The following is a 15699-nucleotide window of genomic DNA, read 5'->3' as shown; positions in this document are numbered from 1 at the left end:
CAGGAAGTCTTTTCTTATCAAACTGAAACCCACTTGCTGAGTAGTAGACAGAGTAAAGGGCTCTAGGTCCTGGACCCATACGGTTTCTAGGATTGCCAGGAAGGGGGTGAGGCCACTCTGGGGGGTGGATGCTTATGGCTGAAAGTCGACTCCTCCCTTTTTTTGAGAGTATTTTATCATCAAGTCCTGTTGGTTCTGCCTTTCAACTATGTCTCTTGAATCTTCACCCCATTTCCACTACCACCATGCTAGTCTAAGCCACCATTGCTTCCTGCTTGGGATAGTGCAATCATGAACCAGCTGGTCTGTACACCTCCACTCTAGCCCCCAGTTCTATAGTTCCTCCTCCCCCCACACAGCTGCCTGCACTGCCGAGGCACATTGTGACTTGGTCAGAGGTGGGGGAAGGAGTGAGGAAGCTCCTGCCCCCTGATAAGACCTGAGGCTGCTGTATCCTTTTGGATAAGGCACTTATCCACTTCCTCCTTCTAGGGCCTTCGGCAGCTTCACTCAGCCATATTGGTACAACAGCTTCCTCACTCATCGTCCATCTGGGGCCAAGTCTTAATGTGGCCACAGCAATGCAGCCAGTGCTGGGGGAGGGGTGGCAAATGGCTCTTGGCTGAAGGGGAAAGGAGATGGGGATAAAGTGGAGTCATTCCAGGGTGTTCTGGCTCACAAGCTCTGAGATTTGCACCAGTTGTTCAATTGAAGGCAGGCCTCACTCTTTCTTGGGTGACAAGAGCTTCTGTCCAATCATTAAGACTTGATTCTAGTGGGGTCATTGCCTAGGGGCTGCCTCCCCCAACTCCTCAGGCTAACACACATGGGCACAGCACCAATCACACCGTTCAGTCATGGTCTGTTCACTGGATTTTGTCCATGAATCCCTTGAGAGTGAGGTTCCTTTCTGCAGCCCCTAGCCAAGAGCCCAACATATTGTAGGCGTTGCTGACAGACAGACTGAATAGAAGCAGGCACTGAGGATGGAAGAAGCAAACGCAGGCTCACAGAGTGGAAAGAAAAGAAATAATTTTGAGCAGAAAGATCATTTTCTATGGATGCTCAGAGGAGGAGGAGTGCCAAGTCTTATTGGCATCTCATGTCTTCCCCAAAAAGCATGTTGTCAGGAAGGAAATTCAAGAGATCTGCTAGGGGTAAAGAACACAGTCACATTTCCTTTTGCTCTATATTTTCTGATCAAACTTAACCATCATCTTACCCTGCCCAACTACCCGGGCCATTCTGGAACCCCTTCAGCACCTCCCTTGCCCTCATAATTCACCACCTTAGCACATAGCACAAAATCTTATCCCTTTCTAGGTTAGAAGCTCCTTGAACTTTAGTCTGGGCCTTCTTCACTGCTGAATTCCCAGTGCCAAGCTCATGGCAGGCACATAATACTCAACTCAGTCATATACTTACCTTCCACCCTCCTACTGTCCTCATCTGAGTGGTATTGTATTACTGGTGTATACTGTATAGCCCCAAATTAACTCACATTTCACTAACATTTTTAATAAATTCTCATTCTGTTCAAGGCATTGAGTGGGAAGAGATACAAAGATAACTGTCAAGGATCCTTAAAAAACTTAGTCCAGAGGGAGTTAAGACATGAACACATATAACTGCAGTGGAGGGATAGTAAAGGATGCCTTGAAAAAGGTAGAGATGATGCCTAGCTGAAGTCATTTATTTGCTCCATCATAACAACCCTATGAAATAAGTACTATTATGCCCATTTTATAAATGCAAAAACTGTGGCACAGAGTTTTAGGTAAATAGCCCAAGTTTACACAGCCAATGAGTGGCAAAACTAGGAGTCAAAGACATTCGTGTCTGAATTCATGTTCTTAACCATTGCACTACATTGCCTTTTGTCAGAGAATGAAGAGGGGGACTTCCCTGGTGGTCCAGTGGTTAAGAATCCGTCTTGCAATGCAGGGGACACCGGCTCGATCCCTGGTTGGGGAACTAAGATCCTACATGCTACGGGGCAACTAAGCCCGAGTGCTGCAACTACTGAGCCCACGTGGGCCACAACTAGAGTCCACACGCTCTGGAGCCCACACGCCACAGCTAGAGAGAAGCCCGAGTGCTGCAAGGAAAGATCCAGAGTGCCGCAACTAAGACCCGACTCAGCCAATAAAGAAATAAGAGAATGAAGGGGTTTTTAGACATAGGAAATAACATAAGCAAAGAGAGCAGCAGATGGACATAGAGGTCAGTTATAGAGAAAGGCAAGTAGTCAACATAGGGTGTCTAAAGGGGAGGACTGGGGCATGAGAGTGGAATGGAAGGCTGGGGTCTAATCACTGGAGGTCCTTGAATATCTTAAGGAATTTGAACTTTAATACATAGGAGATGGAGAATCAAAGAATTTTTAAGTCAGGGAATAAGATACATGATCAATTGTGCACCAGTCTGGATTACACTAGCTGCCTATGGATAGAAGGAACTGGAAAAGGCAGGACTTAGTGGGAAGATCAGATGGGTGGCATCTACCATCCTCTCAGTTAAAGGTGATGAGGCCTGAACCAGGGTACTGGTGGCAGGAACAAAGGAGAGAGCAGAGATAACACATCCAGTTACATCAGTAACTGGATGTGTAATCTCTGCTCTCTCCTTTGTGTAGTAGGGAGGTGTCAAAAGTAATTCAAAGCTTTGGTGGCTGGCTGGTAGGACTGTAGTATCATTAACTGAAATTGGAAACAGGTAGGATCAGATTTGGGAAGGGAGAGTTTGGTCTTTAATAAAGATTCTATTCCTTGTTGGGTGTTCCTTTGGGGTCAGAGCTGGGTTGATAGTAGGCAGAGGAGTGCTGACACATTGCTGTCACTTTCCCGTTCCATCAGCCTGAGTCCTAGAATTTCTCAATGAATGCTACGGCTTCATAAAGTCAAAAATTATTGAACTTCTACTATGTGCCTGGCACTGAGCTTGGCAGTGTGGAGGATATACAGAAAAATCTTCATCTTTGATGTTTCCTTGCTAAATCCTGATGCATAATCCGTTACTAGTGGTATTTTACTTTGCTTTTCTTTCTTGAACACATAATCAAAATGTTTACTATGTGTTCAACTCTACATAAAACATTCTAAGGGATTAAGAGAAAAAAGGAAGTATAAGAATCAGTCCCTCCCTCTCAGAGCTTACAATTTTACTGGGAAGCAATGAGTACAAAATGAACTGCACTCTGATTCTGGAAAGCCAGTAAGCTTACATGGGACAGGGACTTAGATCCTAGAGTCAGGGAGGCCAGCCAGGAAAATGCTGCAATAATTCAGACACGAGATAAGGGGGAGGTGAAGGTATCCCTGGCAAACAAGAATGGAAAGGGTTCACAAGGCCTGAATTAGTCACTGAGGGTGTTGAAGAGGGAGTACTTCCATGTTGCAAGCCCAGGCAGCTGAGACAGATAGAACCCCTACTGGAATCAGGCAGCTGCACATACCTTCATACAGCATACTCTCCACACGTGTCTGCATCTTTCACTGACACCTTGTCTGCTCAAAAAATCACTTTTCATTTTCTTTATTTTGGCCGTCACGTGGCCTGCGGGATTTTAGTTTCCTGACCAGGGACTGAACCTGGGCCACCACAGTGAAAGCGCCGAGTCCTAAACACTGGACCTCCCGGGAATTCCCACTTTTCATTTTCATCTTTTTAGGGCAGGGATTTTTCTATTTTAGAGAAATAGATCTGAGCATCCAACTCAAGGTTCAAGTTGAATAGCTACTCTTTTTTCAAGGGGAGAACACAGCTGTATGAGAGTAGGAAAGAAATAGACCATGTACTGTTCCTTCCTGAAGGTTGAGGAAGAGAGGAAACTAATTTATCACTACAGATCTATGGTTAGCTTTTAATGCTGAACTTTCCCTGCCTTTTGAGACTTTTCCATACAGAAGAGTAGATAGAGGCTTTTATCTGCTCAGTAACAATTAGGACATACTTCCTTTTACCAGGTAGCTCTCAAGCACTGTAGTGGTATTAAAGGGTTGAGGAGAATAATTCAGGACTGGTTCTGGTATACAAAACTCCATCTGGAGGGCAAAGGCCAGGCAGGTGACTCATCTCAATTGCCCTGAAGTCCATCCAAAATCCCCAAAATCAAAGCTAGAAATTCCAAACACATTTAGTGAGCACCTATTTGCCATACATTCTACTACACACAGATTGTACATCTAAAATGAGCAAAAGGATAGAAATAGAAGAGAATCTGGGGGACTTCCCTGGTGGTCCAGTGGTTATGACTCCTCGCTTCCACTGCAGGGGGCACGGGTTGAATCCCTGGTCCAGGAACTAAGACTCCGCATGCAGCTCAGCAAGGCAAAAAAAAAAAAAAAAAAAAAAAAAAAAGAATCTGGGGAAGGGTGGAAAGGAGGTGCACATTCCAAGACACCTCCATAAGACTGAGAGAAACTTAACCCTTACTTCCTCCCACAGCATAAGCTTTCCCCTCTACTTGGGCAGGCTGAGCTTTGAGAAGCACAGTCTAAACATCATATGGTTCATAAGAATCTATGATCACTTCAAACAAGATGTTATTTGTAAACCATAACTCCCTCCATCCCTTCCCCACTTGAGTGGATGGGGCAACAATCACGACAGACTCTAAGTTTCCACAAATCATTGGTTTATTAGAAAGTTCCTTTCCCTAATTTTACAGCATATATATCTCTATCATATGTGATAAAGTTAAATACAATCTGTTATGCTTGTAAGTAAGGATAGGTTATTTTTTTCTTTTTAGTTTTAAAATCACTATTCTGGAAATTAAAGGAAACTGCCTCCAGGAAGGCAGAGAGGCAGCCAGAGTATGGCTCAATCTACAAGCTAATGGGAAGCAGCACAAAAATGTTAATACTGTATTATTTAAATATTTACATGGGCTGAAAGCAAAGAAAAATGAGTCCCTTCACTTCAAACAGATGATTTCATTTTCCAGTGCTAGTTATCAAAAAAGCGATGCTTCTGAATCAGATGAGGAGCACTGAACAGGCAGAAGGCTCAGTCGAGAGTCTTGTTTGCCCAGCACTTGCTTGTCATTAACTCAAAGCCTTTCTCTTTTGGAAATTGAAGAAAGGCAGAACAGAGCCCTGGCCCACATAAGAAGGGCTTGTTTTTCCTGTCAGGTGACCACCCAACCAATTCTAGCCACAGGAATAGGCAGGGATATGCCAAACAGGGAAGTACTAACTACTACACCAAAGAAGATGAGACCTACAATATAAACACCTTTGGGTCAGTGTATTAACTAGGTCTGAGAGCCGGGTGAAACGCAAGAAGAGGAGGAAGAGGAATTGAGGTGGTACTTCCCCTGATAAGTGTCATGGGAGAAAAAAAAAAGGTATCTTTACTGCTTAAACTAAGCTGGGTAGAAGGCATGGAAACAATGAAGCAAAACAATCTGCAGAATCTATAAATGTGCTCACCTCCCAGTAAGTGGAGGAGGAAAAACTGTCCCAACTCTATCATCCTCCAGTCTACTTCTACTTCAGTTTCTAGCCAACCCAAAAGGCACATTAAAAAATTTTGTCAGAGGGGGCTAAGTACTAGGAAGGCAAATGGACTGCCTGGGACAGGCACCCCTGAAACCCAGGAATCCCCCAGGACAATCATACTGAATCTCACTGCTTCCAGACAATAAAGCTCTTGAATCGCTCTCCTCCTCTGTGGGGTGCACCTGTTTCTCTGTATAAAACAGCAAAGCACATGAGGGAGACTCTGTCGGAACTGAGTATCCCTCTGGCACCCCCAGCTGACTGCTGCCCATTAGTTCAAAAATTCTAGTGCTGGGGGCACCACTTACTGCAAATTTTGTCTCTGCAAAGAATGTTAAACAACGTTCCTTTTTCTGTTTTAACATTTTTATAGATCATAACTTCAAAAAATACATGAGCTTGATAAAATATACATGCTTAGTCATTTTTGCATCTAGCAGAAAACAAATACTTTATTTTTTTGTTTTCATTTTATAACCTTTAAAGTTTCTTAATTCAACTAGGGCAAACATATTTACACAAAGCCACCAGAACAAGGATCACTTAAAGAGCTGGATGTAAAAAATATTATTGCAGTATACTACAAATATGGAACCTTTTTTATATGAGCTACAAAAAGCAGCATTTACGTTTATAGAGTTCAGTGCAATTTTTTACATTAAAAAATCCTATAAATTAAGAAGGAAACATCAACATGACAGAAGAAAATACACCCTTCAGACACATGAGCTCCTCTCTGGGGAAGCACATGGGTGACTCTATGTTCCGCATAGCTTCTATTCACGATAGGATCTTCTTTTCTGGGATATGCAGATGTCTCTTCTGGGATGAGGGACACGAGGACAACAGTGCCAAATGTGTGGCTGTTTGTGTGGGAAGTGGATCGAATGACAGCCTGAGTGGCACCTGGTTCCAGGTCAGACTCCCTTTCCACTTCACCCGGGATAAATAAGGTCACCAAGGTCAAAGACACTGATAAGGCAGGACCAGATGGAAAACCCGCCAGCCAGAGAGGAGGAAAATGTTTTAAAATTTATAGACAAGTGCAGAGGATAGAAAGTAGAGAGAGGAGGGGAGTATCTAAACTCAACAGTTTGGAGATGTTGCCAAAGAGGGGTGGGTAGCACTTACTGGTGTTCCCAAGCTTAGAAACATAGGAGAGGGAGGGACAAACAGAAAGGGGAAAAGGGAAAAAAATCCCTGATAGTAAACCCAAAGCAAACCTCAAATCTAAAACCACCCCTGCAAGCCAAAACTCAATTCTTTGGCTGTCAGACACTGCCCATTCCAGCTTCTACTTGCTGGTATTAATGGCTCAACACCCCAAGGGAAGATTTATGGGTCACCTTCCCTGGCCCTACCTGGGCTCCTATCCCCCAACTCATGTTCCATGGCTGGGGGGGTGCTGCAGGTCCTGACCTGAGAAGATGGGGTGAAGTAGTGGGTGAAGGTGGAGGGCAGTGGCAGCTGCTGCAGCAGGCCGGGGAGCAAGTAGGGTAGGGTAGAGGGCAGCATGTGGAACAGGGTGGAAGGTAAAGGGCCCAGGATGGATGGCTGAGGCGGGAATAATATGGATGGGATGGCTAGCTAGAAAGGTGGCAGGATGGCCAGGGATGATTGAGTGAGTGAGGTGGGACAAGGAAATGGGGGTCAGGTGGGGCTGGGGAATATGATGTACTTGGGCAAGTGGCTGGGGATGAGGGTGGGGGTGAATGCCAATGGCAGCAGCAGCTGCTGCGGCATGATGTTGTAGGATGGCATGCTGAACAGTTGTGATGGAGGTGGCAGAGGCTGTGGCCGGCTGCTGAATGTGGATGGGCTGCAAGGCTGGAGTGGCTGGGGCCAGGGCAGCCGAGGCGGGAAAGGCCTTTACTTGCTTGGCCAGAAGCTGCTGCTGGATGTGTTGCTGTGCGGCCTGCTGGAGCTTGCTGTACTTCTCCATCTCCTCGGGAGTGAAGGTGATGGGCTGGCTTTCCAGTGGGGCTAGGGAAGCATCCTCAACCCCATCAGCTGACTCAATACTAGGCTCCCCACTGGGAGGTGCATAACTGGGGAAGTGCTCAAGGTCTGACGCTATAGGCAGCAAGCTGGATTCCACAGGGCCTGGTTGACTGCCACTATCCAGGGACTCGAGGGTGTCCCCATCACTGGGGTCAGGGAGGTAGTTATGGGAGATGGATGGGTCCCCAGGATAGCAGTCAGAGTGCACTGGGGTGCCTAACGGAGCCACAGGGTGATCAGCAGTAGCTTCTTCAGACTTTGGCTCTTCTGGGGGTGGGTCTGATAAGGGGCCAGATGTTTCCTCTGAGAACTGATGTCCAAATGGGGCATCACTATTCCCTGGAGGCCCTTCTTCTGTCTCTGACTGCTCTTGCTCTTCCCCCCTTTCTAAGCCAGACTCTTCACATTTCTTGGTGTTGGGCTTTCGGGTAGCTGGGAGCTTCCCTATCAGTGGAAGGACAGGCTTATTGCCAAGAGAAGGGGGGAGCTTGGGCCCAAAATAACCTTGTGGAGGGTCCTTGAGCTTGAGCCCGGCTTTATTAGGGGTGGCCAGCACCTCCTCACTCACACTGGGTTTCCTCTCCACTTTCCTTGACTGGATCTTCTCCAGTAGCAGTTTGGCAGTGACAGAGTTCTTGTCTTCAGGGCTGCAGTCACCTTCTGACCCTCTTCCTGGGCCAGTGCTGCTGTTCTGGGAGGGTGGGCCTATCCCTTTACCATCATCTCCTCTGCCATCTTCTTTCTTCTTCTCCCCGGAACCTTCGCCCCGGCCTGATCGGAAATAGTGGGGAGACTGGGAGCGGTAGATTTTAGAGCGAATGAAGTCTCGACGACCAGAACGCCTCTCCTCAGGGCTCTCGTGACCCCACGATCCCTTCCTGGAGCCTGATCTCTGCGAAGGGCTCCGGGTGCTGCAGCTGCGGTCCCGGCTATAGCTCCGACTCCGCTGCCAGCTGTGGGCTGTGGTGCTGCGGCTTCTCCGTTTGCTCCGGCTGCGACTACAACTGCTGCTGCGGCTGCGGCCCCTGGATCTTGAGCGCTCCCTAGTATGACTCCGAGATCGGCTTCGGGACTGGCTGCAACTGAGGCTATAGTCGTCATCAGAAGATGAATATTTGTGCCGCTTGGACCGGTGCTTGGAACTGGTATAGTCTGAGTCATCAGAGTCGTGGGAGCGCTTGGAGTGCCTTCGTGATCGGTCACTATAATCACTGTAGCTGTCATCAGAGTAACTGTGTTGTCTACTATAGCAGCTCTGGTCTGAAGAAGCATCTGAGCTACTTGAGTAAGAACGCCGGGAGGAACGGCGAGAGGAATGGTGCCGGCCAGACCGTGAGCGGCTACGGGAATGCTCACTGCCCGACTCTTCTTCCTCCTCTTCCTCCTCCTCCTCCTCACTGTACTGGGATGGAGACTTCTGGTGCAGCCGGCGTGATGAAGCATCATCACTATCCTCATCTCCACTACTGGGTCGACTTCGATGGCTAGATCGGCTGCTCCGTTTGCTGCTAGCTCTTTGCTGGCAGGATGAAGTTGGAGGTTCACCTTTGTGTTTCCTCCCACCATGATCTTGGGAGCTGCCACCGCCTCCACCTTCATCCTTCTTGCCACTGCTCCCTTCTTCAGCTGGAATGGATCTCCGCTGGGAATCATCTTGGGCTCGCCGCCGTCTTCTTGGTGGTGCAGGGCTACCACTACCAGGGGGTTCTGGTTTGGGCCCCCGTTCAGAATCTGCTGGGGCTGATGACTTATTCTTCTTTCGTTTTCGCTTCTTGCGCTTCTTAGACTTCTCCCCAGACTCTGCCTTAGAGCTTTTCTCTTCTGGGTCAGGCTTGTGTTTCCGTTTGTGTTTGCTGGATTTTTTGTGTTTCTTCTTCTTTTTGTGTCGGTGGGACTTCCCAGATCGTTCTTTCTTGATAGGAAGGCTTCTCCCTGTGTCTTCTGTCTCTGACCCATGGCTACCCCCAGGCTCCTGCTTATTCAGGCCGCTACAGGCAGACCCTGGAGCAGGCGCATCTATTCTGCCTCCTGAAGAATGTTCTACATTCTCTCCCTCCTCTTTGCTTTTATTTGGCTCACTAGGATCAAGGTTTTGGAGATGGTCCTTTGAGGAGCCTCCTATATCCTTTGGTTTTTCTGTCCCTTTAGCTCTGGCATCTTTGTTCCTTGAAAGCTTGAAGTCAAAGTACAAAGGATTACAACTGTAAGAAATGGAGGGTTCTGCCTTCGTGAAAATTAATAGTTCTGATGGCCACTGGAGGGCAGTGCTTTCATCTTTGCTTAAAACTGGAAAGAAGGGACCAGTAGGATGTCTGGGTCCCTCTTGGCTTTCTTTCCCTGCTGGAGTGGCCTGAGAGATTTCTTTAGGAGGATTAGACTCACACATTTGGATCTCTGAATCCTTCTGACTCTGACTCTCTAAACTATGCTCACTTACATCCCCTCCTGAGGCCTTCTTTGTCTCAGCTTTGCTTTCAGGCTCTGAGGGCTCAGCCACACTGGTTTCCATCTGCTGTTCAGAGACTTCACCAACTGTCTTTTCTGCTCCTTGGCTTGCTGCCACCTTGATGCAGCCTTTAGGCTTGGGAGAACTACTTTTTTTGCTGTCTAGGGCATTCTTTGGGTGTGTACTATTATCACCTTCCATTTGTTCACTGGCTCTCATAAAGAGTAGGAAAGGAAAATTAGGTTTTACTTTGCAGTGTGCTGGGGGGATGTAGTGGTAATACTCTGGCTCTGTAGCCCCAGCTCCTTCTTCTCGCTTCATTCTTTTTAACTTAGATAATGTTGAGGCAAGGGACCCTCCGTCCTGAGGGTCTTCATCCTCTTTTTTACCATCGAGATTACTGCTACCATCGGAATCTCCCACCTTCTGCAGTCCTTGGTCTGTACCCTTCTCATCAGCTTTTGTTCCATCTTCAGAGGTCCCTTCCTCTGCATGGTCCTTGAAAACTGATGCTATTGATTCGAGTTTGACAGGAGCCTTCTTGGCAAAGGAAAATGACACTCCCAGTTTTTGCAATGGGGTCCCCAGATTATTCTTAATGCCAAAGCTGACGCCTTGAGAGACTAGCCCAGGAGACTGTGCCTGTCCAGTGGTATTAGTGATTTGTACTGCAGTGAAAGGGCCTCCTTTATCTGTGGAGAATTCAGATCCCAGGCCACAAGTGGCAGTGGCACTTGTGCCACTGTTTGTCGCTGATTCTTCTTTATCATCATCTCCACCTTCTTCATCTACAGCCACTGTGGTTGGTCTGAACATGGGACCACTTCCAGGTGCACTACACAATGGTTTAGAAAAATGAAAAACAAAAAAAAAACAGGTTTAGGGAACATTTCATACTTCTTTTTTTACTTTTGGCCTCCCCACGCAGCATGTAGGATCTTAGTTCCCTGACCAGGGATCAAATCCACACCCCCTGCAGAGGAAGCATGAAGTCTTAACCACTGGACCACCAGGGAAGTCCCTCATACTTCTTATATGATACTAATCCCTTATGCTTGACCATTCATCACAAGCAGATCTTAAGACACTGAGTGGTGGTCATTCCCCAGCCCTGTGCTAACAAAAGGAACTTCCTCAGTGAGGTTAGGCAAAGTCTCACACTACTAATCTACCAAGCTACATTCGCAAGGATAGCCAGTTACTGCTGTTTCTTCCTTAGCTGTCTAAAATATAAAAACTGTTTACCTCTCAATTCGAATACACTATCATTACCGTCTGGTACAGCCCACCTGTCCTGTATCCACTCTCAATTCTTATTGTATCATCCTACTATCAAACATATGGCCGAACATCTATTCACAAAGGTTGCACAGTTCACCCTTGAATACAGGTTTGCAGGTTTGAACTGCGAGGGCCCACTTATACACAGATTTTTTTTTCAATACATATCACACAATCTGCGGTTGGTTGAATCCGTGGATGTGGAAATACGGAGGGTTGACTACACAAATACGGAGGGTTGACTACAAAGTTATACACAGATCTTTGACTGTGTGGATGTGTGAGTGTGTGTGGGGGCTGGGGGTCACTGGCACCCCTAACCTCGTTGTTCAAGGATCAACTGTATTTCATACAGCTAAAAAACAAAACAAAAAAACCCTCAATTTCTTCTGTGCTTTCAAATTTCAGTTTTTAAATACGTGCCTAGGGATTCCCTGGTGGTGCAGTGGTTGAGAGTCTGCCTGCCGATGCAGGGGACACGGGTTCGTGCCCCAGTCCAGGAAGATCCCACATGCCGTGGAGCGGCTAGGCCCATGAGCCATGGCCGCTCAGTCTGTGCATCTGGAGCCTGTGGTCCGCAACAGGAGAGGCCACAACAGTGAGAGCCCCGCGTACCGCAAACAAACAAACAACAACAACAAAAAAAGTGCCTATTCCCTGAGTTGAACAGAGTCAGAAACCTCCACTGTGCTATGCTATGATGGTTTGTGGTTAGGTTAGTATGTCTGTTATAGAAACTAAGAGCCTGTGCCTATCTCCTGGCACCATGCCCAAGCATTAGCTTTGGTTTTGTGATACTTTCTGGGCATTCCATACAATGATCATAATTCTACCAAGGACCTTCTCAGCTTTGAAAACAGGAGCACCAAGGAACCTGAAAGCCAGTGTTTTAAACTCCTGTCACATCTGAGATTTTTACAGTGTGTGGATTATACAGGTATCTCTCATGCCAAACTCAAGAACTAAAGAGAATTATTTGGATGAAGTCTTTTTAATCTAAACCCTAGCTATTAGCTGCCCTAAACTCAGGGACCAAATATATTTGGATAATATGGTATCCCCTTTGCTATCTGAACTCTTGTTATTGCAGGATGGAACCCACAAGATCTGGGTAGCAAGAGATACTCTCACTGTGTCACAAAACCTATCCCACGGGCTTAGCTGCTCCGCAGCATGTGGGATCTTCCTGGACCAGGGCTCGAACCCGTGTCCCCTGCATTGGCAGGTGGATTCTTAACCACTGTGCCACCAGGGAAGTCCGAGGTAGTATATATATTTTTAAGGAGGTACCCTTGCTACAAGTCCAAGAGGAATGTGTTTATTACATGAAAAGCTGCCAAAGAAGGAATCAGAACCAGTTTAATAGGCATTTTAACTCAACATTAGAGCTCATGGGTTAATTCTGTTTTAAAACTTACACTATATGTGTTCTTTCCCTTCTTCCTTCCTCCAAAACAAAAGAAAAGTAAATAAGTAAAAGGATCCAGAGACAAAAATCCAGAGAGTCTATGACCTTGGAAACTCTGGCCCCAACTTGGCTGTAAAGTTTTAAAAGCCACAATCACAGTTTCTCCTTCCACTGTAACCAGTTCCTCCTTTGTTACTGGCCAGCCATTAAAAACAAACATAGGGACGTAGGTCCTTCGGATTGAGGCACATACCTCATGAATTCTCAGATGCTCAAAGACTGGGTCCCCAAAGTCTAGTCGCTTGGAAATTCAGCCCTAGGTGGGATAAATTCCACCTAAGGCTAAACACCAGCCCCAAATTTATCATCAAGAACCATGAAGGAACATTAAAAACAACACTCAAGAAGGCAGGAATCTGCAGAGAAATAAATGGATAGAATTTCCTAGGTTTTAATGTTTAGTACTAACTCTACTCTATAGTACTTAAAAGGCAGTTACAACACTTGAATCTGTGCCCCAGTAGAATACTGTGATGTATATGCTTTTCTACATAAGAATAATACTGGAGGGGAATTCCCTGGTCTAGTGGTTAAGATTTGGCGCTTTCACTGCCATGGCCCAGGGTTCAATCCCTGGTCAGGGAACTGACATCCCACAAGCTGTGCAGGGCAGTCAAAAAAAAAAAAAGAAAGAAAGAAAGAAAGAAAAAATAAGCTGGAGAATGGGAATAATAATTGTTGCATAATTTACTGATTTACTGAGTATCTTCTATGTGCTAGGAACTCTTTTATAAGCACTTTGATATAACAACTTAATGACTTCTCACAACAACTATAAGAAATTGTTATCATTTCATCTTACAGATAAGGAAACTGAGGCAAGGAGCTTGGATAACTAAGGTCACAAAGATCATAGGATACGGCCTCAGGAGTGCATATTCTTAATATGTTATACTCCAAGTATAGATACGCTTTTAGTTTGAAAGAAGGATCTATTAAAAACTGAAGGATTATATGTCAATTATACCTCAATTTTTAAAAAAAGGATTATAATTCTTAAATCTTAAGGGTTATAATTATTTGTAGAATCCTCGGAGAGAAAATGTCCTCACCATTCAGCTTGTTTTCTTTGCTCTGCCAACTCGTGGAGCCGCCGTAGGGCTTTCTCTTGCTTCTTCTCATCTTTGCGGGATCTTGAAGAGACATTTCGAGCAAACTCTCTCTGCTTGAGATCTTTCAATCTCTGGGTAACAAAAGAAAGGAACAGGGAGTGGGTGATTTAGAATAACCTGGGGATCCTGAAAGCAAGGCTTTCAGAATATTTACCCATAATCAATGGTTATAGCGCTAGTGTAGAATACATTGTTATACTCTCATGGTAATTGAAAACACAATGGCTGATTACTTTGGGTAAAGCACTTGGAGTATCTGCATTCATAATTAGGACAGCATACCATTTGCTTTATTGGGTAAAATTAAATAATTTCAGAAGCAACAAGCAACATTAGGAGAAAAGAACACTAGGAGAAAAGAAAAGGGACTATTTAATCACCTGCTCTTCCAGGATGCAAAACTAGACAAATAGAACATGAGTTAAATTGTAATAACACAAGCCAAAGAGAACAGAAAGGGGTTAGCTAGTATAGAAAATTACCCAGGTGTAAGATCTTAAAAAGCAATGTACAGCTTACATGGGGAGGTTATCTGAATCATTCAGACTAATAGAAAGCATACTTTTATTTCACCATAAAAAGGTGCTATTCTTTTCACCATGAACCGTTTTCTTGCTAACTAATCAAACAAACCATCTTCCAATGCTTGCATGTTCAGAGCTCACCAGTCTGACCACTTTCATCTGGTCAGTCTGCTGAAATTAGAGAGTAATATGTGTGGCTTTTCATTCCTTCACGGCCCTGAGAGGAACATCCAGGGAATGAGATGGGAGAGTAGAGACAAGTCAAAGTATTACTTAAAATCCTGATAAAAGAATGGGTCTTTTATTCTCAGAGGCTACTATATATAATTTTCCTTAAAACAAAACAAAAACAACAACGTTATGACACACTGATGACAGACTCCAGACATATCTATCTGCAATGAAGACGTAACTAAAATTATTTTCAACATACTAGATAATATAAAAGCAAACAAACCAAAACACATATATTAACCTATGCTTTTACAATAGCATTGGGAAAAGGAATCTGACCCAACATAAAGTGGACATTGCTTTGTTTGAAAGGCATGATGTGCAACAGACAGAGGAATTTTCTTATCTAATATTTATGAAATGTGTTTTGAATCTTTTTGAATTGGGAGGGGAAAAGGGTAGAAAGACACACACAAAAAAAGATACACAGCTAAAGACACTAGTAGAAAAACTCACTCTTGTGATCTGGGCTCCCAAATTAGAAGGATTTGCTTTCAATACATCAGCTGAAAATGTCACATCACAAAGAAAAAAAAAAGTAAAAAATAAAACAAGAATGGAAGAGAAAAAAAAATAAAGCAAGCATTACTACACAAGCTCTCTTAGTGAATGTGCAAACTATTATACTGAACAATCAGGGATAAAGCCATCAACTCTAAAAGGGTTGGGGAGAAGGGAAGCACCTATACAAAACATGTATGTGTACGTACACACAGACTGACACAGTAATAATCCCTTCTAGATAAATGGAACCATCTCCATTCCTTTAGGAAAAATGGTTACAGAACTTTAGGAAAGACCAGTGTGGTCTAAAAGCAGTTAGTCTTATTTTCATTTACCTTTATTTTGGGGGCGTTCAAGTAACCAAGAGATGGCAAAATTGTTTTACTGAGGCTGGCTGCTCAGAATTAAGATTTTTATAAAAATCACTTCAAGATAGAGGAGCAACTATTTTAAATAAATATGAACTCCAATTTCCTCCTTCCAAGGAGAATGGGGCAGAGAGAAAGAGCCTATCAGGACTATTGTATGATTATTTTAGGCCACAAACCTAGTTTTTTCCTGCCCCAAACACTTACCAGGCTCTCTAGCCAAGATTTAAACAGAATGATATGTTTTTCTCTAGCCA

At 44.8% G+C, this 15699-nt stretch overlaps 1 protein-coding gene across 11 annotated transcripts in view; it reads right to left on the bottom strand.

The window, feature by feature from the left end:
• Positions 1-4619: 4619 nt before the first annotated feature.
• The window catches only part of GPATCH8 (G-patch domain containing 8), a 98409-nt gene continuing 87329 nt past the window's right edge, over positions 4620-15699 (bottom strand). For 10 of the 11 annotated variants that reach the window (XM_060290248.1, XM_060290252.1, XM_060290249.1 and 7 more), the window contains 3 exons: positions 15027-15076; positions 13753-13883; positions 4620-10786 (listed from right to left, as the gene is read on the bottom strand). In XM_060290248.1, the coding sequence (XP_060146231.1) occupies positions 6886-10786; positions 13753-13883; positions 15027-15076 (4082 nt within the window). In that variant the 3' untranslated portion in view covers positions 4620-6885. The remainder of the gene's footprint in view (positions 10787-13752; positions 13884-15026; positions 15077-15699) is intronic. The other variant, XM_030848979.2, reaches the window with a different exon arrangement.

Source organism: Globicephala melas, chromosome 20 (genome assembly GCF_963455315.2).
Source record: "Globicephala melas chromosome 20, mGloMel1.2, whole genome shotgun sequence".
Classification (NCBI taxonomy): Eukaryota; Metazoa; Chordata; class Mammalia; order Artiodactyla; family Delphinidae; genus Globicephala; species Globicephala melas.
The sequence above is the reverse complement of the archived record's forward strand: the minus strand, read 5'-3'. Positions and strand labels throughout refer to the sequence as shown.